The sequence below is a fragment of the Trichoplusia ni genome, chromosome 9 (assembly GCF_003590095.1).
Source record: "Trichoplusia ni isolate ovarian cell line Hi5 chromosome 9, tn1, whole genome shotgun sequence".
Lineage (NCBI taxonomy): Eukaryota > Metazoa > Arthropoda > Insecta > Lepidoptera > Noctuidae > Trichoplusia > Trichoplusia ni.
This window is the reverse complement of record NC_039486.1, coordinates 845,074-870,207: the sequence shown is the minus strand read 5'-3', so window position 1 is coordinate 870,207 and position 25,134 is coordinate 845,074. Positions and strand designations below refer to the sequence as shown.

Below are 25,134 nucleotides of genomic sequence, written 5' to 3'. Positions count from 1 at the left end.
GTCGTAGATAACGTTATAGTAACTTTAAAAATTGTGAGGAGTTTTCTCTATCTGGACTCCTGACTACCGGCACCTGGACCCGGTTTCCAATACAGGTTGAAAACTATATTTGTAATAATATATTGTTTTCAGCCATTTGTATGAGTCTTCTTCTAATGAAGGAAATTATAATGAGGTACTTTTTACTTCAAAAGGTTTTATCTGTTTCATATCCTTTGGGAAACCGGACATATCCGGCCTCTTATGTCCGGCTAAATCGACCGAGTGCACCATTCCTTTGACGGGGTCAGAGTGCTTCTCTCTTATACAACTGCAATAATAATTTTTAAACTTTCAATACTTTTTAACTAATTTTCAGATATTCATAAAAAAGACGTGTATTCGAATTTATCTACATTTTCTAAAAAAAGCCAGAAAAATACAAAGACTGAAGGAAACTATTTTTGGTTCATACGTACTTATTATAGATGCGTATAGTATTTTAGAACTAAATTCTCACAAATCGTATAAATTTTCTACGAACCGTCGTTTACAGTAAAAGTAAATAGAAACATTCTATTAAATACACAGATAGCATTCACCCACCAATACAAAACAAATAAATAAAAATTATCACAAGAGAGTCCACTAACCCGTGTTTATCTAGGTACAGCACGATATCCGAGCGAAACCACATAACACTTAATAAACAAACAACTTTATAACACTCTAGAACATAACAATGTTATATGCAATATAACAATTCATATAACAATTGACGACTACGAATATTTGTGAAGACGAAATCAATTTTCTAATCCGTCGTGTTTCGACAAAAGCTTGTGTTACACTGAACGTACAAATTTCCATGCACGATAAGATTAGACAAGCCCCCTCTTTTATCAGACGTCGAAGTTATTTTACATGTATATTTTGGTGTATTTTTTTTACTAAAGAGTACTTATGTATTAGGCGATGACTGGTTTAATTCATGCCGTTTTTATGAAGCTTCGTGTGTGTATAAAAAGGTATTTGATTTGATAAGATTTGTAGTGAAAAGATTAATAGTAATGGAGGCGTCTATTTTTTATGTAACATTTTAAACTAAGTTTTTATTTTTGCTACAGAAATAAGAGTAAATTTATACTGAATGACTTTTATTTATTGTATTAAGTAGAACTCATTGTATTTGCAAATGGTTTGATTCGTAGCTATAGAATTTGGAAATAAATATTTTTTTTTTGAATAAATAAACAGTTTAATATGATTAGAAGCAGCGCAGCAGTATTTGTATTTATGTAACATTAGTTCCAAGCTCAATTATAATGAATGACGATCAGTAAAGTAATTACCACTTATAAGTACCTTAATAATACACTTTTCAACAAGTACCGTTAATAGATTAGAGTTTTTTTAAGTTATTGTTGTTTTGATTTGTTATTAACTTTTTTGTTATGTTATTATTTATGTGTGTATTAAGCCTCGCCCACTATATTTTCGGCTATCATTAACAAAAATTGCCTATATCCATTCTTGGAGTTCAAATTATTTCTACAATATTAATAATATTATTCTAAAGCTGTGATGCTCAATGAACATGGTTCCGCACTCTCACAGAACAATGAGATCGAATTTTAAAGTGCTTTACAAAATACGGAAGCTGTGATATTTGGATATGTGTGTGTGACGACGTGTATTTAGCGTGATATGTGGATGCATGCCTTGGAATCTTACTGGAGACCCTCGACTTGACAGTCTTGCAGTCTTACAGTCTTACTACAAGCCCATCAGAGTGTCAGATTTCAAATCAATTTCGGTTTGTTAATAATTTAACATGAACCAATTTCGTATTTTTCCACTTTCACTTGATTAATACTTATTTACAAAAAACAAAAAAGTACGACTTATTTCCTTCATTTTTTATTCAATGTTTATAACAAGTTTTTGTTAATTAAAAATGGCACTTTTGTATACAATTATTACTAATGTGTATCAGGCTAACTTATTGCCTATGCATAATCAGAATTATCAGAAAATTACATATTAAAACAGTTGCTGGAATTTTGACCTGCAACTATGTGCATAATAATTCCATCTTTGAAACCTTATAACCTGTAATGGTAGATTAGTGTGATAATTAAATAAATAAATAATACATTGACAACCTAGACATATAAAGACTTAAAATAAGTATTTAAAAACAAAAACAATAATTAAAATGACCATCAATTTTTTTTCTTTCAATCATTAAAAGTCAAAGAAAATAATCAAAATACATGTCTATAACATAAACCAAATAAGACAAGTTAGTAGATAAAAACACGGACATTAGACGGCTTGTCTCTATATACATTAGATAACACCAAAATACTCTGAGATTCGTAAACCGTTGTCGGTATAACACAGACTTTGGACTCTACGTGGCGGGCCATGATGATGTGGTACTGTCTGATTGCTAATCTCTGCAGATCTTGAATGATTCATCAGAACGTTGAAATAAAGTTTTAATGTGATGCAATGTTTACGGTTAGGTGAACTCAAATGTTGTGACAATTAATTTTGTGATGAGTTGGGTAAGGTTAGGTAGCTAAACTGTTTTAAATTTATGTTTCTTAGTATACCTATACAAACTTATTATACTTAATTAAATTATTGCCAATACGAATGCGAGTTCGTTTGTCAACCCTTTATGAGTAAACTACTGAACCACTTTCTATAAGTTTAGGTTGATAGATAAAAAGGGTGAGAACGAACTATTATTGAGGCCCTGCTGCTGCAGGCCGTATCAAATGAACCGTGATAACTAATCAGTTAAGTTTTTCACAAATTATGGTGATTATGCTGTATTTCTATTGATACTGCCGCTTTAAAAACAAATACTTTAAATTAAGATCCAGGTTAGGCAGCAGTTGTGACGTTCATATAGTTGGAAAATTACAAATAAATTTGAGAACGGGTTTTTTTGACTTGTCAACCAACCGATTTGTTTACCTTTAGCCTATTTGCACGCAACATTGTTTTTTAATATCCTTTCAGAATATTAAAATAATCAGACGTATAACAGAAAACCTAAAATTCTCTCTTAATTGCAGTTCTCTTAATAGAACTCATTGTATAGGAATGCCCTTTAAAGACTTACGTATCAACTGTCCTTGAATACCTTGCCTACCTTTATAATGTATTGCAGAGCTAGATTTATAACTATACCTTCAATTGTTTCTGACATTACGTGGGCAAGCGTTGACGTCTTTCTCAGAATGATATTGTAACTATGCTATTACACTTATAAAATAATCTTTCTCGGAAAAGTTGGGAAAATTGGCTGATAGGGAATTTGATATTTGGGCATTTCATAAATTGGAAATATAATCACATTTTTTGCAAAGAACGAGTGACATTCTTAAGTATACTTTGTCTCTAAATTCTATTTGACGGCTAAGGGTTTAAGGGTTAAAGGCTTTGCTTCCTGTCTGTCACCAGACTTTAAAATCCGTGATACCTGAAGATTTAATTTTTTTACATATGATTTTGTAATGATGTAAAAATTTGATGGGTTAACCTTTTGCTTGTAGATTTTTTTATCTTTGTGCACGAATTACACTTGCCCTTAAAAAAAATACAGTTTTTAGACACAATAGAAACAATATCTGATTTGTGCCGGGAATCAAACTGGCAGCATATCGCTTACATGGCATAGACAGGACTCTACATTCGACCACCGACCCAGCTAAAATAATTAACATCTATTGTACTACGTTGAAACATAAAATTATATAACTATTTTACAAAACACATCTGCACTGTTATCTCATTATACAAAGCTGCAGGGCAAACACCTTTTTATAGCGAAACGGAGAGAATAAGCTACGTGATAGCGGAGGATAGAAACTGTGTTCACCAGTTCTGTTTTGGAATAATAGAGTTGGTTATGCTATGGTATAAAATCGACACTTACTTTTATCGGGTTTAACATGGGCGAGTGAATTTAATAAATTTTAAAGAAATTGTATGGGTAGTATTTAGTTGAATTGACTTTTTATGTAGGGCACTGTGTCCCACACCTGGGCAAAGACTTCGAAAAATCCTGCCAGGGGTCTCCATCCTTTACCTGTTCAAGCAGTATGTAAGATTTTATAAGCGTACATAACCTTTTTAATGAATGATTTTCATTATAGAGTTTACAAATAATATGCCCAAGGACGTAGGCATATGTAAAACTTATTTTCATAGCATTTATGTGTAACTAGACGCCCAAGTAAATAGTTCTGCTAATCGACGCAGTGAATGATATTTCGATTCCATCACTCACCTCAAAAAAGTGATTGTACTAAAATGACGGAAACAGATAAATCGAAAACTAAACTTAAAAAAATAGCTATTATCTAAGAAACTATTACGTAATGTACTTTAGCGATGTCATAAATTCCACCCGTATACGATAACACACGAAATACAAACGGATTCGATTACAAAGTTCCTTCCTAGACCTCCGTCCACCACGAGCAATTTTAAGCAAAATCGCAACCATTGTGGGAGCAAGACACGACTATAAAATGTAGAGCGCTATCCTGCTCTTACAAAATCAACAATTATCGTCTAAGAGCTTATAGTACAGGTAAGTACAGATAACATATAATCTGGTATTTTAAATCTCCGATTTTATCGCATAGTTCTTTGTAATCCGTCAAATTTACTCTAGAAAAGTGTTTTCGCGTATTTTCCGACAAATATTATTGAAACTAGTCATAGAGTTCATGAGACAATGTGAATAATACGAAAAATATTTCGGATACGGAACTAAATCTTTGTTGTTGTTGCATGATAACCGTGATAAGATTTAGGAATGATAGATAGCCGGTATGTCAATAACCGATGGTTTCAGTGAAATACATAGTAGAGCATTGATATGGTGATCACGAAAACGATTTGAGGAAAATAATAATTGCAGATTATTGTTTTTTTTAGAAAGAATCCAGTACACAGATAGTCGAATAGACAATAGTCACCATGCCTAACCCACTCCGTCTAAGACAAGCATATTTTGTAAGATCCACGAATGTTTGTTCAGAGTCTGGGAGTCATGTGCATATGCCTTGAATGTCTACGAAACCCCCGCTACACAAGAATTAAATTCCTTGTAGCAGGCTTCGTTTTTTTCTATGGAAACAAAAATGAAGAAGATATATTATGAGAATAGAAACGGAAAAAAAAAAATATTACACTCTTGTGTCGGGAATAAAATCGTGTATTATATTGAAAAAGACAAATCATAAGAAAAACGTTTTCTGAATAAATGCCTTGAAGCAGAGGATAAGTAACATATAATAATGCCTTCTAAAAGTAATATTAATGTTATACGTAGGAAGCCTGCCCAGGGTAGGAGTAAGGAGGGGAGAGAGAAATTAACATTTTGATTAGTTTAACACAGTTATGAATATACCAACATGTCTTATTATGTCTTCTGTGATAATATAAGAGTGAAAAAAGCCGAAAACGATTTTTCTGGCATTCGCAGAGAACAGTCTTTTTACTGACTTTTTCGTCACCTTTGGTACTGAAGTGCTAAGAGGATGATGAAAAATGAAAACGCTCTACTACTTTAATATAATATAAAAGACAGTAATATACGACATGAGCTATCTCATATTTTCTTGCTTTTTGTCCAATTTTTTTGCTGTATCGACACTCAGAGCCTGCTTAGCAATAGTCCTATTCCATTGGTTGGCAACCAGCACTATCTGAGTGCAAACGAGATAGCATGATGGCATTCATAACACCAGACAGTGGTTTCTCGCTTCCACACACAAACATGCTCCAAGAATTATAGCCAGTGTTAAAGGTAACAGCCAATTTAGATACATCTGAAGCAGTTCTCGGTAACAATCTTGCTTTCTAAGACTTGTTATATCGTCCAAACGCTTTTACGTGGAACTCATGAAATTATTAACAAGTGCTAGGGCTTCATACTTGACAATTATTCTGTTCGACTCTCCGTTTCTACGAATACATACAGACATATATACGTTTTGTTGTTATTTAGTCTTTTTTGTGAGTAATATTTTATTCTTATAGTTTTTGGGTTTCGGTGATAGTATCTACCTACTCGTACTGATTACCTTCTACATAATTCTACCTAAAATATATCTGTTGTGATGTTATTGTTTTGAGAAATATGCGAATAGCTTCATAGATGTTACTTTTGCTCATAATCTCCTCCTATGAGAAATCAAAGAAAATTCATACATAGAGTTCATTCCATCGACGTTTTCTCCGAAGCTATGCCATGATCATATTCGATTCTTACTTAATTACTAAGTAATTACTTCCATTCATCAGATCAAAAGACTGTCTCCCCTTTAACTCTACACAACATGAACTAACTCAATCACGTGACCTTGACTCCTCCTGTATCAAGTTCCCAGACTCATAATCTTCCTGCATTAGTCCCACAAACCCTGACATACTAAACTAACGGACTTACGTAAGGCTGACCGCAACAGATCGATAACGATATCACGTAACTCAGAGGTAGCCTTTACACTTGCAGACAATTGACTACAGACAGATATGCTACTGGTAATAAAAAAACTTTTTGATTATAGTAGACACAAAATTTTGCTACTTGGTTTTAAACTTATTTGATAACTAGCATTTCGGCCGCGGCTTCGCCCGCGTCGAGGTCGGTCACTTCAAAAGTCCGGGATAAAAACTATCCTATGTTCTTTCTCAAGGTCAATTCTATCTCTGTACCAAATTTCATTAAAATCAGTTCAGTGGTTTAGACGTCAAAGCGTAACAGACAGACAGACAGAGTTACTTTCGCATTTATAATATTAGTAGGGAAGCGTTTTCATCAAGATCGTTTGACAGGTTTCGGACTTAGCCGGAGTCTTTAATTGTCAGCTGACGTAGCGATGGGATGGCAAGTAAAACGTTATTAAAAGTCCAAGGTGGATAAATATGAATTTACGACTGATGTTTGAGAGAAAGAAGTTCTCTAATCTTTTGTCCTATCTTGGAGAAAAAAAAAATACGATTTTAATTTTTCGTGAGAAAAGTATTTAGTACTTATTAAAGAATCCCCTTGAGAATAGATCCATTAAGTCAGATCGGATTTTTTAATGATTGAAAATGAATATTCTATTTCACAACTCACGTTTATAATATCTGAAACCCCGTTTGTTTGCAAACTTTCGTCGTTAGCTGTAATGTCAGGGTATTTGATCCTCGAAGGATTTCAGTTCATTGACTTAAAAAATAACGTGATTAATTTTACTGACAATATCAAAGAATGGGTGGATGAGGAAAACCGCTTTTTTATTAAAATTATAGTATTCTTTACATACGTCAAACTTCATCTTTACAGTTATTTTGATCAAGCTTCCAAGGATACGTTACGTTCGTTGTACATAATTTTGTACATAAAATATATACCATGAGATTCTGAACTACACGGATAGCCGAACAGTAATCACGCCAGAGATGGTCCTTTTTATTACTATAAAAATGGATATTTAAAATTGTAAGTTTTTAGATTTTTGAAATCTATTAATTATCTTTAATAAAACCGTTTGGTATCTGTTTTTAAAACCAATTTTTCATATCTTTATATAGCATACGTACATGCACCTATCATGTACGTTTACCATTCATGTATATGTATATATTTTTGAAAACAATTTATATGACATGATCAAACAGTCACTTTGATAAACAAGCACAAAGCAACAAGCAATACAACCTGCAAGTGAACTGAGCTAACACCTTAACATTGCAAGCGACGTCATGGGCATAAACTAACATATTTACAACACAGACAGTTACCTACTATCATATGTCGAGGTAAGACTATCGATTTTGTAGAAGCAAGATGGCGCACTGCCCGGTATAGAACGTTGTCTCTTTTCGACTACAGCAAAAGTGCTATCATCTGAAAAGTTGGTTCTTGGTAGGAGTCAAGGTCATCAAAATGGAATTTGTTTAGTGGAATCCTTTGGGAAATTGTAATATTTCTCAGTAATATATGGTAATAACCTAAATAATGTTTGTTTCGTTTGTATTTGTGTATTTATGACAGGTTTCGTAAACGCTGAAAGAATTTTCGAGCTTTTCAGCAGTTTAGTTTTTTTTTATTAGTATATAAATAATTGTTTTACATAATTATATAGGATAGTTTCTAGTTATTAAGCTGTTTTTATTGATCCTTTTGGACAATAAATCATAGTTAATAAATTTATCTGCGTTTCAGAAAAGCGGAGTAATCTACAATGGTTACGCTTCGTTTGCTGCGGTTGGTCCGTGGATGGGTGACACAGTTTCATATCGTTTGAAAAGCAAGATAAGTTTTTGATATCTGTTGCTATGCGGTAATCTATAGTATTGGATATTTTAGGGCTTTACTTTGGATAAAATATACACAAAAGATAGATAGTTGACGATAATATATGTGAATAAAATAAAATAAAATAAAATAAAAATAATAAATGTGAAATTTTCATCCCGAACAATCAGCCATTAATTCAAAATCAACCATTATTACAAAAATTCTATTCATTAGCCCCAGATATAAAAATTGTAGACCAATATTCACTTCGCCTTCTAGGGTCCCCAATATTAGAAGAATCCTTTAGTAAATTTATAGATGATAAAATTCAAAATTTTCAATCTATTTCGGATAGACTTTTTAAAATCTCTCTGCATTCGGCCTTAACTTTGATTCGGTTTTGTTGTTTTGGTCCAAAATTTATATACTTCCTCCGGTCTTCAAATTTATGGATGCATTTACCCCTTTTGGAAAAAGTAGACCAAATTATACGGTCCACCTTAACGTCTATTCTCAATGTGACTTTGGACGACCGAGCGTGGTCCCAAGCCACATTGCCGATTCGTTTTGGTGGACTAGGTATCCGTAAAGTTACCAGCTTGAGTTTGCCAGCGTTTCTGTCTTCGGTCCATAGCACTGAAAGATTGACAAGAGAAATTTTAGAATTTTCTCTGGTTGATTTTCAGATCCTATGCATGTCCGAGGCAGTAAATAGTTGGAAAATGTCCTGCCCGGGCACGGATCTTCCCGCACAACTTTCTTCTCAGAGGCAATGGGATGAGCCGCTTTGCAGTTTGATACGGAATGAATTAGTTGAAACGTCACTCAATACTGCAGAGCGTGCTCGTCTCTTGGCTCTGGGAGAATGGGAATCGGGCCTCTGGTTACAGGCATTACCTTCAGCCAACATAGGTACGATGTTGGATAACAATACTCTCCGGCTCGCCATTGGTTTGCGTTTGGGTGTACAATGTGTCGCATCTCATCTTTGCCAATGCGGTGAAAGAGTCGATTGCCTTGGTCATCATGTCCTGCGGCAGGAGCGCGGGGCGTATACCGCGTCATGCAAATATTAATGACATCATTCGTCGTGCTCTTGTCACTGCTGGTGTACCTGCCGTTTTAGAACCCAATGGTTTGGTACGCAACGATGGTAAGAGACCTGACGGAATGTCATTGCTGCCTTGGAAATTGGGTCGGCCTTTGGTGTGGGACGCGACATGCGTCGACACCCTCGCGCCATCCCATGTTCTAAGTTCAGCGGTCTCGCCAGGCGCTGCTGCTGGAGCCGCGGAAGCCCTAAAACGGCGGAAATATAATAACCTTGTTGGTAATTATATTTTTGAGCCGTTTGGGGTCGAAACGTTCGGGACATGGGGACCAGGTGCACGAGTTCTTTATAAAGAACTCGCAAAGCGTTTGGTCGACTCTACGCGTGATCAGAAGGCTGGTCTATATTTTGCCCAAAGAATTAGCATTGCCATACAACGTGGCAATGCAGCCAGCCTTCTGGGCACGTTTCCCGACTTTGGCAGGGATGAGGATATCTTTTTTGACGCTTTGTAAATAATGCATATTTTTCTTTTTATATTGATATAGCTTTCAAAATGTAAATATTAGTTTAGTTTAGTTCCTAGATACTACTAATTTTGACGATAATTGATTTTTTAAATAGAACTTCTATTTTTTTTCAAAAGCTACGGTGATTATTCGGCAAATATTTACACAATAATTAAGAGTAGGTATTTAAAAATATAATACGGAAAGTTTTGACAGTTTGTCTAATAAAAGCAGATTGAATAAGGTTGAAGGTTGCAGTCTCTTCGTGTAAAGGGCTCCCAAGACGATCAATTTGTAAGATTCTAAACACGTATTTTCTTATTTACCTCACACACGTTTGACGGTACTTGGAAGATTTCGGGGGCACCTAAAGTATTTCATCTGTCTATCTAACCAAATCAGTTCTATTTTCCCTGAAAATAGTTACTACTGCAAATATAACTTATTGAATGAATTCTACACGAAATAAATTACAAAAGTAATTATTGTGGTCTGATGAAGATTACAGATTGCTAATTACAGTTAGATTAGATAACTTAACGTAATACACGTCTACGTCCTTGGAGAATAACCTACTTATGTAGCAAAACACGTTGAAAATATAAAAAATGAAAAAAAATCTTCTGGTCATAATGACTGGTTTTTCTTGAGTAGGTATCATTTTAAACGTACTTAAGATTATAACAATAACGTACCTACTGATCAATTTTCGGCCACATCGGCTAGTAGACATATTATTACGCGCCTACCCAAGAACGCATAAATTCAGATATTTATATCTGCGTGCTTTAGGATCGAACTCGAGAACTCTGACTAGGCTGTCCTGCTGTCTCACCACTAAGCTATCACAACTTCGAATTAACTTAAGGTAAAAGACACAATGTTTTACTTTTGAGAAGGGAACCTACGTTACGACGTCGCGCTATCACAGAGCTAAATCTACGAAAATTTCTTTGTCCGTATGAAAATACATTCATTCAAGCTTATGTTAAGGAAGAATTTAACTACAAACTGGCTGAAAATTGGCCAACATCTATTGTCAACCCCTATTTTATTTTATTCGAATTTTCAGTAATTCTTTAGTTAGAAATCGCGTGCCGAGACGGCTAGATTACGTATATTTGTTGTAACGTATCAGCTTTTGAATACACACTAATTAAGATTATGAGCAAGCAAAGATTATTCATAGTTTCCTCAAGATATCCAAAGTCCATACAAATAAGAATTGTTGTTATTGCGTCATCAACGTGGCTAGTGAGTAGACTTGGTCCTCGTAAAATACCGTATGACTAAATATATAAAAAACTTGCCGAGTCATTTCTTCTAATATTCTATTGGCTTAATAACTGTTTATAACACGTCATAAATACTTTGCTCTCTGTTTTAAAGACAGAAACATTAATCATCATATCAATAAAACGCGTTTCTCTTCAGAATACTTTTTCTTGTCGTATGGTTGATGTACAACCTGGTGTCAGAGTTTAAACAACGCCTAGGCCTCTGACGTGCCTAAAAAACCCTCGTTTCGTTACACTAATAATTTACTAAGACGGTATCCTCACGTGCAGCCAATGCTCACGGACGTTTACACATAAAATAGGGTACTGCAGCCATCAAAGGGCGCATAGAAGAGCTGAACACTTGGCTCCTCTGTAAACAATAATTATAAGCGTATATAAGGGTATATATATATATACACTTCCCAGCCGATTTCGGCTATAGTGACTTATTTACTAAGACACCACGAGTGAGTAATTTTGAACTTTGTCTCCGTTCTTTTTATTTTCATTTAATTTTATGTCGCTCTATAATTATTTCTTCATTTTCAACCCACCGTAAAAAGGTTCTCAATTCGCCTACATTTTTTTGTTTCTCACCTCAGTACCCCAAACTGCATATACCGATTTAGATAGTTCTTTCTTAAATTTTACTAACTTAATTTCAGATATAAGTTCATCGAGTTTGGCTCAATTGTTTTATTTAAAAAGAATTTTAAGTATGTAGTAAAATATCCTTATAGAATTTCCTTTCTTTCTTAATTTTCTTAATAAAAATAACTATGAAGGGCTGGTATTGCTTGCCTTAGTAACCTCATCTCTCTCTTCAGTCTCATTAAGGGCAATCCTCAAGTAACCTACATAACAACCACAATTAAATTAAATCACTTTCTTAGAGGGAAACTCACTGTAAAGTAGAAAAATACGATCATATTAAAATTGTATACAAATTATCTTAAAAAAAACGGTCAAGTGCGAATCGGTCGCGCAGCACTGGGGTTCCGTGAAAATAGGCCAAAGATGAACAAATCGGACCGGTGACGGACGGACAGGAGGCCAGATAAAGGTGCTTTAAAAATGAAGTTCCGTTTTTACCTTTTGAGTACGGGAGCCGAAAAACAACAAAAGAAAATTTATTTTCTCCTCAATTGCTTAAGATTGTGAAAAGCCACAACAGAGGACTTCGGGCGGCATAAACCAATACTTTAGCCTAAGTGGTATTTCTAAAATAGTTAGCGTCGATAACAAAACACTCGAATGTATGGAATTGACAGGTCAAATCACGTGACTTATAGAAACGAAATGACACTGTTTTACTTGTTATATGTCGTATTGACGAGTAAGATTGTATTAATGTCTCTTACCTGGACGACAGGTTGTACGTCAACTAAACGATAAGAACACTCATTTGCCATTAGAAAAACAATGTGATCATGTGTCAGCTGATAAATAAAATAAAAACATCATTAAATATTTAACGACCTTATAAATACCAAATTTAAACAGAACACAAATAAATGATTGAATTATTAATTAACGCTGGGTGTTAGACAATAATTAATTCAGTCGATCAAATCAAATAATATGGTACAAGATATTATATTATCATGAAATATTGATAAAGATCAGTTCAAAAGCTGGTGTAAATATGCACACTCGTCTATTTTTTTGTGCCAGAAATTCCTTGCATATGAGAATAAATGCATTGTCAACCAAAATATTTTGCAATACGAATGTGTGTTTAACTTTTGAATAAGTCTTATTTAGACTTGAGAGTTATTTTATTGTTTCGTTATAAGTTAACGTGAAGCTCGTATATTGCAAAATGCTATAAGCTGGCAAAATGTTGAGTGATATCCAAAACGTCTGCTTTGGTAAATGTGTGCATCTTTTTTCTAAGTTTTTGTACTTTCATAACATTCAAACAACACAGCTACAAGCATGAAATTAATGTCACCAAAAAGATTACAGTAGGTATATTGTTACCTAAACCAAACGTATATTAAACTATATCAAACATATGGAAAGATTTTCATATAATATATTTAATATGTTGAATAGACTAGACTATGTGGCAACACATTGAACTATTTATTAAGACTTGAAACCTTTTTTGTCCTAACTACTTTTTAGTATCACACATCAATTATAATTGATACCAGTTTTTACTAACATTATTAATTGCAGAACAAAATAATAAATAAATAAATGCGGACAACATCACATACATTATTCTGAACCCAAAGTAAGTTGCCAAAGCACTTGTGTTATGGAATTCAGATACAACGAAGGTACCACAAACACCCAGACCCGAGACAATGTAGAAATGTGATTTTTTACATTGACCCGACCGGGGATCGAACCCGGGACCTCAGAGTTAGCGACACCTTGAAACCGGTGCGTACGCCACTCGACCACATTAAATCTGTTTCAACAAGTTTATCATTTGAAGACTTACTATCCTATTTTCGTCTAATATAATAAACGTGAAAGTTTTTATGTATGGATGTTTGTTCCTCTTTCACGCAAAAACCACTAAACGGATTTAGAAGAAACTTGGTACACAGGTAGTTTATAACCTAGATTTACACATAAGATAGTTTCAATCCCTATTTTATAATCCCGTAGGATCATATTCGATTCATAGCGGGCGGGCATACGGGCAACAGCTACTATTTATAATTCTCGGATCACTGTAGGAAATATCTTGGACCATGATTTAGCTCATCAAGTTGAATCTAATCAGAAACCCCCTGTGCGTGAGAACACCAATTAAAGATCTAGACGCGAAGACATAACCAAGGCGTCTATAAAAAACAAAAAAGCTTCAACATGGCAAAAACTAGACACCAGTTTCATCTACATAATAAATATTTTGAAAAGTTCATTAGACTTCGTCGGTTGATGAGTGATGCATTTTTTGTTAAATTGTTTTATTACAGGTCGGGGTTCTGAGATGGCTTGTCAAAAAATGTTAGTCAGAATCATTGCCAAAATTGCACGACTATAATCTTTTTCTTAATTGTTATTTTTTTTCAGGAGCTTGTTAAAAATTGAAATTTCCTGTAGCTGAGGTTTCGAAAGAGAGATAAGAAATTCTTATTATACATTTTACGAGAGGATCATAAGAGTTGTTTGAATAGAATTTTAGTCTCTTTCCTTCAATCAAGTTATAGAGAAATAAGATATTTCCTATTTCTCTAAGTTAGAACTTCTCTTACTCTTTCTTTTCTTTTTGAAAGCTTCATATTTCTTTTCTACGATGACTTTCAACTTTATGACAACAATTGCACAGAAATAAAACTACTTTTACGGATTTTATCGCGGTTTAATTTAAGATTTTCGTACCCGACGTTTCGACACCTTTGCAGGTATCATGGTCACGTCATCTAAAATTAAACCGCGATAAAACCCGTAAAAGTAGTTTTATTTAAATATCTAACATTCGCGTAAACCTAAGAAACCACCAACAATTACACCATTATACTATAGGCAATTTTGATTGCTCACATCACTAACACCCCTTAAGTATATTTAATTGACAATTTGACGTCAGAATAATATTGAAACAGGAACGTCATTTCCTTTTTTTCGTTTTTTATTGGTGCTCACAATACAACATTGCCTGGGCCACAAGGTATCCTAAGTGCAAATAGTACATTAAAAACTAAAACTCATGACAACCACATCAATCTAAAACAACGAAAAAAACTTAGTCTTTGCGCTTATGATATCACGAATACGTTTTGAAATTGCGAAATATTGCACAATGTATTTCGATAATTTTATACAAAATTTTAGTTTTATGACGAACAATATAAAACCATTTCAGGTTTATAGATACTCGTATAGGTGTTTGGCATTCGTTAACGGTCTCATGTAGATTACATTCAAGACTTACCTATCTAATTAAAAATTGTAACATATCGCAAAAAAACAATATAAATTCGGTCGTTCAGCATTCTCACCGTTTAGTAAGTAAGGGCCTCGCCCAGCTGTGGGTAATACATTGTTAACGACGATGAGAGAGATGAGCAACTAAGGACTTAATTAAATGAAATTATTAATATATTTTTGATGAAAAAAATATAAAACATATCATAAACATGTTGTATATGTAGAAAATGACATCACTTTTACACGTCATCTTCTATAGGCTTGCTAAATGTAATATTTTATATATAAAGAGAGAGTAAATGTTCACAAACATGCAAGTCACATGCACAAAGCGGGAATCGAACCCGCGATATGTCGTCCTCAGTGGGTTTAGCTGTGTGACCCCAACCACTGTGCATCCGTGCATTAAAATTGACATAAATAAATATGTGTTATGTAGATAGCCTTAAGATACAGACATAAATTGTTAGGCTTCTAGAATAATGGGTCTACAGAGATTAGATAGGCTTATAGCAGAAATGTCCCATGTGACCTTGAATAACAAAGTAATTTATTGTAATCCTAGTTCTGTGCCAAATAGTAGTTGGACAGAGACCAAGTATCGATCGTAACATGATCTTACTTAAGACTAAGGGATGTTGTGGAAAAGTTTACTAATAACATTGGATACGAAAGTGTTAATGAGATAAACTTAGCCTTAGCGTAAAACTTACAGGTACTTACAGGTCAAGGTCACGTGACTTATCGAAAAAAAACGTCATCTTCATACATTCAAGCGTTTTCTAACAGATTTAAAGATTGTAGAAATGTCACTTGGTTAGAAATGCTGGAAGGATAACCTGTGTTGGAGTGTTTGAGTTTTGACAAAGAGCGTTGACTCGTTTCAACAAAAAAATCTTATACTATCTTATGTCTCATCTACAAAATACAGCTTTTTATGCATTTGCAGGCCTCTGATCTGACTTAGCAAATCCTCGAATAAGTTTTAGGCGGACTGCATTCCCCACGTCTTTTATTTATTGCACAAACATTGGGACTTTGGATTCGGACCTACTTTCTTTGACTTGGTAAACCAACAGTCCCAGATTATTTCGTTTTCGTGTTTTCGAATCCTATCAGAATAGTATTAATTCTGCTGTGAATGCATGATATAGTTTTAACCTCAAGACTTAAAGTCCAACGTGAACTGAAGCCACCTCCGGTCTTCTAAATAACTTATTCCTGGGGCAAAATTCTTATCCCATTTTATTATAAGGAAGATAGTGATTACAAATCCAATTTCGGAATGCAGGTTTCCTCTTGCGACCGCTACGGGTCTACCAAATTTATATCGAAAATTAAAATCATTCAAAACAGGTGATAAAATATTTACAACAAAACCGGTTATATATGTTACGGCTGTCAAATACATTAGCATATTATTCTCAACTGTTGTCTATTGAAACAGTTATAATGCGCTATTTATTGGATCAGGATCATCTAAGCTATAGTCGAATTAATTTACAACTCATTCAATTAATGTTAAATGATTGCCTCTAACAGTTTTCTAAAATGATATAAATTGGTTTTTATTTTTCTTTCTTTTTGAATGATGATGGCTTTGCGGTTGTATGTATGGATTTGTGTGCACGTGTGTAGGTTCGATCCCAGTTCAGGGGAATTTTCATAAAATAATTACGCTTATAGGGAAAAACAGATTTCATCCCTTTGCCAAAAAATCAACCTACTTAAATGAAGGACCCTCCTGCTAACCCCTTTAAAAAAACCATAAGAAGCCAACAAGTTACCTTTTAGGGCAGTTCAGAAAGGGCATTGTTTATTCGTTACAACAAAGGATATAAGAAATCACGTTACCGAGTCAACCATCGGTCTATTTTGGGGTAGCTATGGCGGTTGCCGGGCCCGGAGCGAAAGTTGGGTGAAGTTCGCTGTGGATTTGGTACTGTATACTATATTACATAGAGCTACAATTGAGTTTTTGGTAATATATTTGTCTTAATAAAATTATATTATAATTAAAACAAATATATATTATATTATATTATAATTAAAACAATTATATTACCAAAAACTAAAAAAGTCCTGACAATAATATTGTCAGGACTTTTTGAAGAATATTCGTCAGCTCATGACTACTTCACCACAGATTGTAACATGAGTCATCATGAACATGTTGTTGACAATCAGAGCATCTTAAAATATTTTCTTTTATCAATATACTAGCTGTTGCCCGCGAATTCGTCCGCGTGATTAGAAGATATAAGTTATGATTTATACCTGCCCTTTTTTTTCCACATTTTCCATTGTATCTTCGCTCCTATTAGTTGCAGCGTGATGATATATAGCCTAAAACCTTCCTCGATGAATGGTCTTTTCAATACAAAAATAATTTTTCAATTTAAACCAGTAGTTCCTGAGATTAGCGCGTTCACACAAACAAACTCTTCAGCTTTATATATTAGTATAGAGTATAGATTATCTAAATCAGATCGAACAGTATGACTTGTTAATTTTATCTAAATTATGAAGTTATGTGCTTACACATATTTATGACAACAAATGGACTTCCATTACATAATTGTTTAAATGTTTTTCCAGGGGGAACTGGGGAGCCTAGAGTAATTATTGTAATAAACAAAGAGTTGATTTTGTGTTTATTATGATTTCTATTAATAGAGAATCTCAACAGTTATAAGGCGCGAAAGATATGAATCAGAAATCGGAATACCATTAGAGTAAATTTAACAGTTAGTAAATATTTTCTTAACTATATAGGGAATGAGTACCTAATTGAAGGTTATACACCGTGATTTTTTAGTCGTCTTACAAAAGCAGCCCAGTTCATGTATCCAATGACTAGAACACGTTCATGATAAAAAATAGGTATTTATGAGATTTAAATAAATTCAAAATGCAATTTTTATTCAATATTATGATGCAATTCGTAGTTTTTTAGATACACAGCTCTGTTGCGAGCGCGGTCCGAGCCTTGTAGCAAAGGCGAGGAGCGCGGGCGACGGCGTTTTTACCATTTTTAAGAGTATTTTCAGATTTCTCTTGTTTAATTTTTCTTCGTACTTATTGTCTTAGTTGATGATAAAAAAATAATAATCGCGCCTAAGGGTATTTTACGTCGAATACATGAACTGGGCTGCTTTTGTAAGACGACTAAAAAATCACCGTGTATAACCCTTTACTTCCAAATATTTAATCTAGCGGTGCCTTGCGATTACACGCGAATGCTTTAATACCAGTTGCCGAATAAATACAGTGACGAAATATAGGCTGTATCGATGGTAATTTGGCTTTCCAATGTTGAAATTATATTTGATGCAGGTTTAGGGTATGGGCGTGAAAACTTACACAGCAATCAAACCCTAATTCTCTTTAATGGTGGGTGAAAGATATTTTTTTTCCATAAAACTACTATTTTCAAATTAAATTCTTACATACTTAGGTCAAATATTTGCATGTCTTGTAAATATGAATCCATATAATTTTGTTCGTAATATGAGACTTTGGAATAATCACCAAGATCAAAGCTATAAAAAATTGATTGTTAATCTATAAATCTTTTGAATGCTGCAGATTACTATCTCAAAATGTTTATTTAATTTTTGTTTCTATGCATTTTATATCAGCTAATGACCTGTTTGCATGTAATTTCTTTTTTATTGTTTTAACTGTTTGTTACACACAGTTATAATAGCCCGTTTTAGTGTCATGGTACTTCATACTTTGTACGGAACCCCTAATTATTTTTCTTTACCAAAAGTAGCAAATATTATACCCCTTGCGAGTATCCAAGTATACTCGAATATACCTAGTCATAGTATATGCTTGATAAAGTTTTCATCATAATTGGTCTACTTTTTACAGAGGTTAGTCCTTTCGAACAAACAAAAAGCTCTTCCGCATTTAATATTAATTTATACATTCTAAATTGGTGCTGTTAATTGGTATTGTAAAATAAACGGTTGTCACATTTTGAACGCGACGATACCAACTAGAATTCTAAGAATACTTTGTAGGTATTCTTTTGATCAAAGCGAGTTGTTTGTGGAGTACAGTGAGAAACTAAAGTGACTATTTTACGCTGGATAAATTGTTTTATTTCAATTTCGCTAAATAAATACACAATGGTTACAATGGAATGGTAGTTTCAAGTGAATGAAATATTTGAGGAAAACTACGAAAATTCGGTCTATTTTTAATGCCCTAACACCATCGTCAGTAGCCCCAATGAATTTAAATTGATCAATCTAAAACTAAATAAGATATTCACAATAACTTTAGCGTACAAAAATAGATTTAAATATATACCACAACTAAAATAACAAATACCAAACCGCGAAAACAATGTCAGATAAGGATTATTGGCATAACATCTTGTTTTCACGTTTTTAAATTGCAACTATTAAAAACATGTAAATTGTATTTAAGTTAACGATCAACTGCATTATAATATAGATAAGGATTAGTTTATAGCATGCGTTTACGACCTGAGACTGCGGACTAGTTTTATTATCCTTAATTTAGACTTCTGGTCATGTTACAATGATAACAATCTAGACATTTATGCAGTGGAAAGTTTTAGAAAAATAGCAGACAAGAACCTCTTTTAATGTCAATTTGACTGTATGGATCAATTTGATAGCCGAGTGGTTGAGGTCACCACGCCGAAACCACTGAGGGCGACCGACGCGCGACGTGTCGCGGGTCCCCGTGTAGGACAAGCATTTGTGTGATCCACGAATGCTTATTCCGAGTCTGGGTTGGTTTGTGCACGTCACTTGAATGTTTGTGAAAACCCCCGCGATAAATTTTGTCTAGTAATTAAGAGATCGAAGTAATTTAGCCACCGCCTAACCCCTGCACTCTGCACTACTAAAAAATAAAAACAAAAATAAATAGGCCAAGGATGGTAAAAGTTCTTTGTAAAATGTGACGAAGAGGAAACTCACAAAAATAGTGAACTCCTATAATAAATAAAAAAAATCACCCCTGGTTTATGAAGGACATAATTACGGCGCTCTGCACGGCATTTAAGAGGTGGTGATGACGGTAGGCCCCTAGACGCATGAGTACCATTTTAAGAAGGCTTCTTAACCTGTTGTAGGAGGTTTTTTGGCTAGTTATTTTGAAAGATTTGTTGAGCCCCTGACACGGGTTGTATACCTAGCAGAATAAGTAGAAGAGCTAACGATTTATTTACATGTTATCCGCAGCTATTAAGCTTAAGGTGTATCTGTAATTCTCTACATACCACTATTGAAATTTCAAAATTGTGTGTTGCAAAGAAATTACTCAATACCGGGGTTCGAAGCTAGATCTGTGAGTTGATAGTCTGAGTTCTAGGTCATTACCGATACGTCAATATACTAAAACATTAAATAAATTTAATTAATGTTTAGAGATAGAATGCGTAAAAGATTTAAAGTTCATTTAGCAGGAGCCTTAGCGATTTTCAATCTATTTAAAAGTCGCTTTATATTTAAAAAAAATATCAATTTACCTCTGCTCACAACTCCGATAAGCAAACAATTTGTTTACAAAACAAATACAAACAATTAAAATAGAAAAACATAGGTTTATAAATACTCAATGCTAATCAAATGCGTAGTACAGTGTGCCACGCGCCGCAATAAGCGATTCTGTCTTTTGACCTTGAAGGAGACATGTGTTTTTGAATCATTCTCAATGATTCACGTCAATACATTGTTGCAATTATATTAATGTGAAGTGCCCGCTACTTTATTGGAAACATCTGTTGGTCAAGTTAAGCAACTACTGTTAAGGTTTGGATTTGGATGGGTGGCCGTATCTTGTGAAACTTGAGTGTTTTTTCTTGATTTAGTTTTGTTATTGACCAAGCGAAACACTGATATGATGGATATTTTAATTTCAAATTAAATATTTTAAATATATTTGATAATATTTTAAGTGACGACGACTTTTTATTGAATATTCAATCCAGCTTGCTTGTCTAATAGGTACTGTTATTACCAAGTATACAGACAGGTACGAGACACATACCTACCTATATACCATAAATCTATCAAGCTAAAAGGATATAGTATTGGACGGGATCCCTAAGGTATCCGTAATTTGAAATCAATGTCTTGTAAAATGTAAGGCAGCGTGCAACTCGGGAGTTTGTTGCTCGGTTTCTACACGAACTACAAAATAAACCCGAGCAAATACGATTTGAACTGATGACACTTAAACTAAAGAACAATGAATTGTCACCCATAGAGTATTTGACTCTGGAATATGGAAAGACCTGGATTTTTGTTAAAGCGGCAATAGATTTTTACTATCTATGAAAATTTTAACCGTCTAGCTATCTTTCATGATTTAAAACCTGGATTAACAGACCGACAGCGGAGCATTATGAATAAGGTTTTTACCCTACAGGAACAGAAATAATATCAAAACTATTAAGAGTTGAAAGGTGAGCATTTGAGCAGATCCAATTACTCCCGTATTTCAATTACGATACTCTCTTCTTCTTCCCCATGCAACATAATCTATCATTGCCAGTCTACCGAAACACAGTAAAATAGTGGTTTCTTAGGTTTACGCGAATGTAAGACATTGGAATGAAACTACTTTTACGGATTTTAGATTTGTCTGTCCATGACCATGATACCTGCAAAGGTTTCGAAACGTCGGGAACCAAAAACTAAAATTAAACCGCGATAAAATCCGTAAAAGTAGTTTCATTTCACAGTAAAATATTTACACTACCTCCCAGTTACATCCAAGGTCTTTACCACATGTAATACAATCTACCATTTCCTGACTACCAAAACACAATAAAATGTTCACACTACCTTTCAATTACATCCACAGGTTGGGAGGAAACACTTTGCCCAAGCACTATTGAGATCGTCTAAAACCCTACCACATATTGGGTAAAACACGTCACACTATATTTAGGCTGGCCAATCTCACCAGTAAGAAACACATCCACATTTAAAGTCAGAGAAGAGTTCCATTCACTTGGTCCAGTTTAGTCAAGTGCTCGTGCACTTGTCCAGTACATATAAACCCGACACCAAGGTACATTTCAAAGTGTTGAATTAGTGCAATCATTTCATAAAGCGTTGTTGGTTACAACTCACTGAATTGGAGCATCCGTTTCAAATGCGTAGGCGCCATACTTTCTTTTAAGTTTGTGATGGAGATAAAATCTGTGATTAGATTAGCTTAGTTTAAAAGCCCTAGGTCAGGTCATGTACCCTCTGTCTGATTCCGCTGTCTGTCTGTCTGTTACCAGGGTTGAACCGTAATAGATACACAGTTGAAATTATAACAGATGATGTATTGCCAGTGCCGCTTCGATATTAAATACTTAAAATGAAGATTGAGGTCAAGCAATGCTGTTTGGGTCATAATTTTGTTGAGTGACAGGTAAAGTAGTGGGTCACACACCCTCAAATTTATTTGTCACATACACGATTTATTTTTCTTTTATCCTATTTGTACGAAAGCCTCCGTGACTTGACATTTGACTAGTTTTTGCTGTAAGAGGTGTGGCTAGACCTAACCCAGTTTGACTTAACTTTATCTTTCGTCAACACTTTAGGAATTCTTTAACAGCCTCTCTGATAATGGTAGTCGTATTGTCGTCTTTATTGAGTGTTTCATTAATATTCTATTGTGTGACAGTTAGCGAAATGTACTGTGTTTGACATCTGCATATTCCTCTTTGCGGTCATTTTGTGTATGTAAACTTAGTTAAACTATTTCGTGATCCCAGACGCGCTATTACCTTATCTCCATGGTGTATAGGTAAAACTGTTGTTAGTAAACAAATCGACTTATTTTTAAATCTCTTCCTCCAGCCATGGGTTGTGAATCTATTAATAAGCATGCTGAAATCTTTTTATGAGGATTTTATAGACGACCTCCAAACTCGCGTGTTTCAATTTATTAAAAGTTTTTATATGATGCAATTTAGGCAAGTAGACAAACTCTGAGAGGATTGCTGAAATCTTTTAAGCTAACATGACAAAGTCACTTCGCTTGTCAAAAATTACTAACATTCCCACACATCTGAAGTTATACATGTCTAAACTATATGACGTAGTTCATAATTAAAGTATCATTATTTATTATATTTATTTTTATTAAAAAGAAAACTGCCACATTAAGGAATTGACACCTTGTGTCGCGGGGGTTTAAACAAAAATTCACATGCACAAAGACCCTAAGACTCAGGACAAGCAATCTTGTCCTACGCGGGGATCGAAACCGCGACACGTCGCACTCAATGGGTTTAGCAAGTTAGGGTTAACCACTCGGCTATCTGTGTAGTCAAACTTATGGTTGTGGAAACGTGACAACATAATGTAGAGCGGCATCTTTCTTCCACACCAGCAGTAACATGATTGTAATACTTCGTCCTTTGATTTGATTCGATTTACATCTGAGACAGACAGGCCCCGTTCGTTCAGGGCCGGCCAAATCATTTAAGATTGGTCTCCTCCAGTACTCATGTACCCGAGTCCTCTTTAACTGAAGCACTGTCATCGCGATCGGTCATTGGTCATACATTCGAATGGCCGGCCCACAAGTAGGTAATGACCGTATCCGGGCGATGCGAGCGTGAGCGCGAGAATACTACAGAGCCGGACTCGACAGTGCAACAGGTGCAATAATAAATACTCAAAGAGTTTTCCTCGTACGAAATTGAACTTTATTCCTAATTATAATTGAATTGATTTTTATTTCCTATCGTCAGTATTTTTTTTTTTTTAAAGCTGACGGAGAGGGACACACGCATGTGTCCCTCTCCGTCAGCTTTTTTTTTATTGACACATTTAGAATTTGAGAGTTAGATATTCATATAACTGCCAAAAAATTTGGTTGGCATACACCTAATACCTACTCCATCAGTGGCAAATTTTTTTATGTTTCGTCCTTCAATGAAACAGTGGTTGAAATGTAAAATACTTCAGTGAGAAATTACAAATGGTGTTTGAAGTATGAGAAACTCAGCAAATTATGAATATATAAATGTTCCCGCAAATTTTCTCGTTTACGAAAATGTTTCTCCACACTATGATAATAACAGACTATTATGTAAATATAGTTACAGAACAAACCCTTTATACAAATTGACTTGGGCCAATAACCTTGTTCGTATTGTGCTTTAGTACACTCAAGTTGAGACAATAGTACTAGATAATAAGCCCGTAAGTGAAATTATGTAAGTTAGACAACAATCGCAATAGATTTGTCTTTCAAGAATGATGTTACTACTGTCAGTATAAAGTTAAGCCGTTTTTGGTGAATGCATGATTCGTATAAATTTTCCATTCTTCATAATATAAAATCAAAACAAAAATCGAAAAAATCCGATTTGATTAAATGATACAAAAAAAATACGTTGCTATAATAATAATCATCTACGAAGCCGTTTTCTATGTCAACTCGCGTAAGGCTTGACTTTAGAAATAAATTAAATAGGTATATTTTTGAAATCTTGATTTCTACAAAATAATATCTAAGTACAATGCAAGACACAACATAACACCTTTCTGTACATCTATATTCATTTATAACTATTTTTCATTCAAAATCCATCCCTGCAGCCAATATCAGACGAACAAAACTATGCATCGCTGACCCCCAGTTGTTTGATTCATACATTTATCGTACATCCATATACTTATCACACTGATAACATTCATACATACACACAACCATTTATTATGTTAGCATTTAATTAGTTACATTGCCCTCTGAACTTTCACAACTTCATCCTTACTAATATTATAAATGCGAAAGTAACTCTGTCTGTCTGTTACGCTTTCACGTCGAAACCACTGAACTGATTTTAATGAAATTTGGTACAGAGATAGAGTTGACCTTGAGAAACAACATAGGATAGTTTTTATCCCGGACTTTTGAAGAATTCTCTTGGAAACACGATATAACCGAAATCGACGCCTTCGAAGCCGCAGTCGAAAAGCTAGTTTCAAATATTTTTATAAATTAATTCAAGCTTTAGATAGACGTGTAGATTTGTACGAAATGTTAATTATACATAAATACATGAAAACGATCTTTGAAGAAGGTAATTTTATT

General features: G+C 34.2%; 1 protein-coding gene across 2 annotated transcripts in view; it reads right to left on the bottom strand.

Moving 5' to 3' along the window:
- Positions 1–25,134, bottom strand: part of LOC113497454 (protein peste-like) — a 56,101-nt gene that overhangs the window by 11,139 nt on the left and 19,828 nt on the right. The window contains exon 1 of one of the 2 annotated variants that reach the window (XM_026877008.1): positions 633–862. The exons of the other annotated variant lie outside the window; for it this stretch is intronic. Within the exon in view, the coding sequence (XP_026732809.1) occupies positions 633–676 (44 nt within the window). The 5' untranslated portion in view covers positions 677–862. Of the gene's footprint in view, positions 1–632; positions 863–25,134 lie in introns of those variants that run through there. 2 annotated transcript variants of the gene reach the window in all.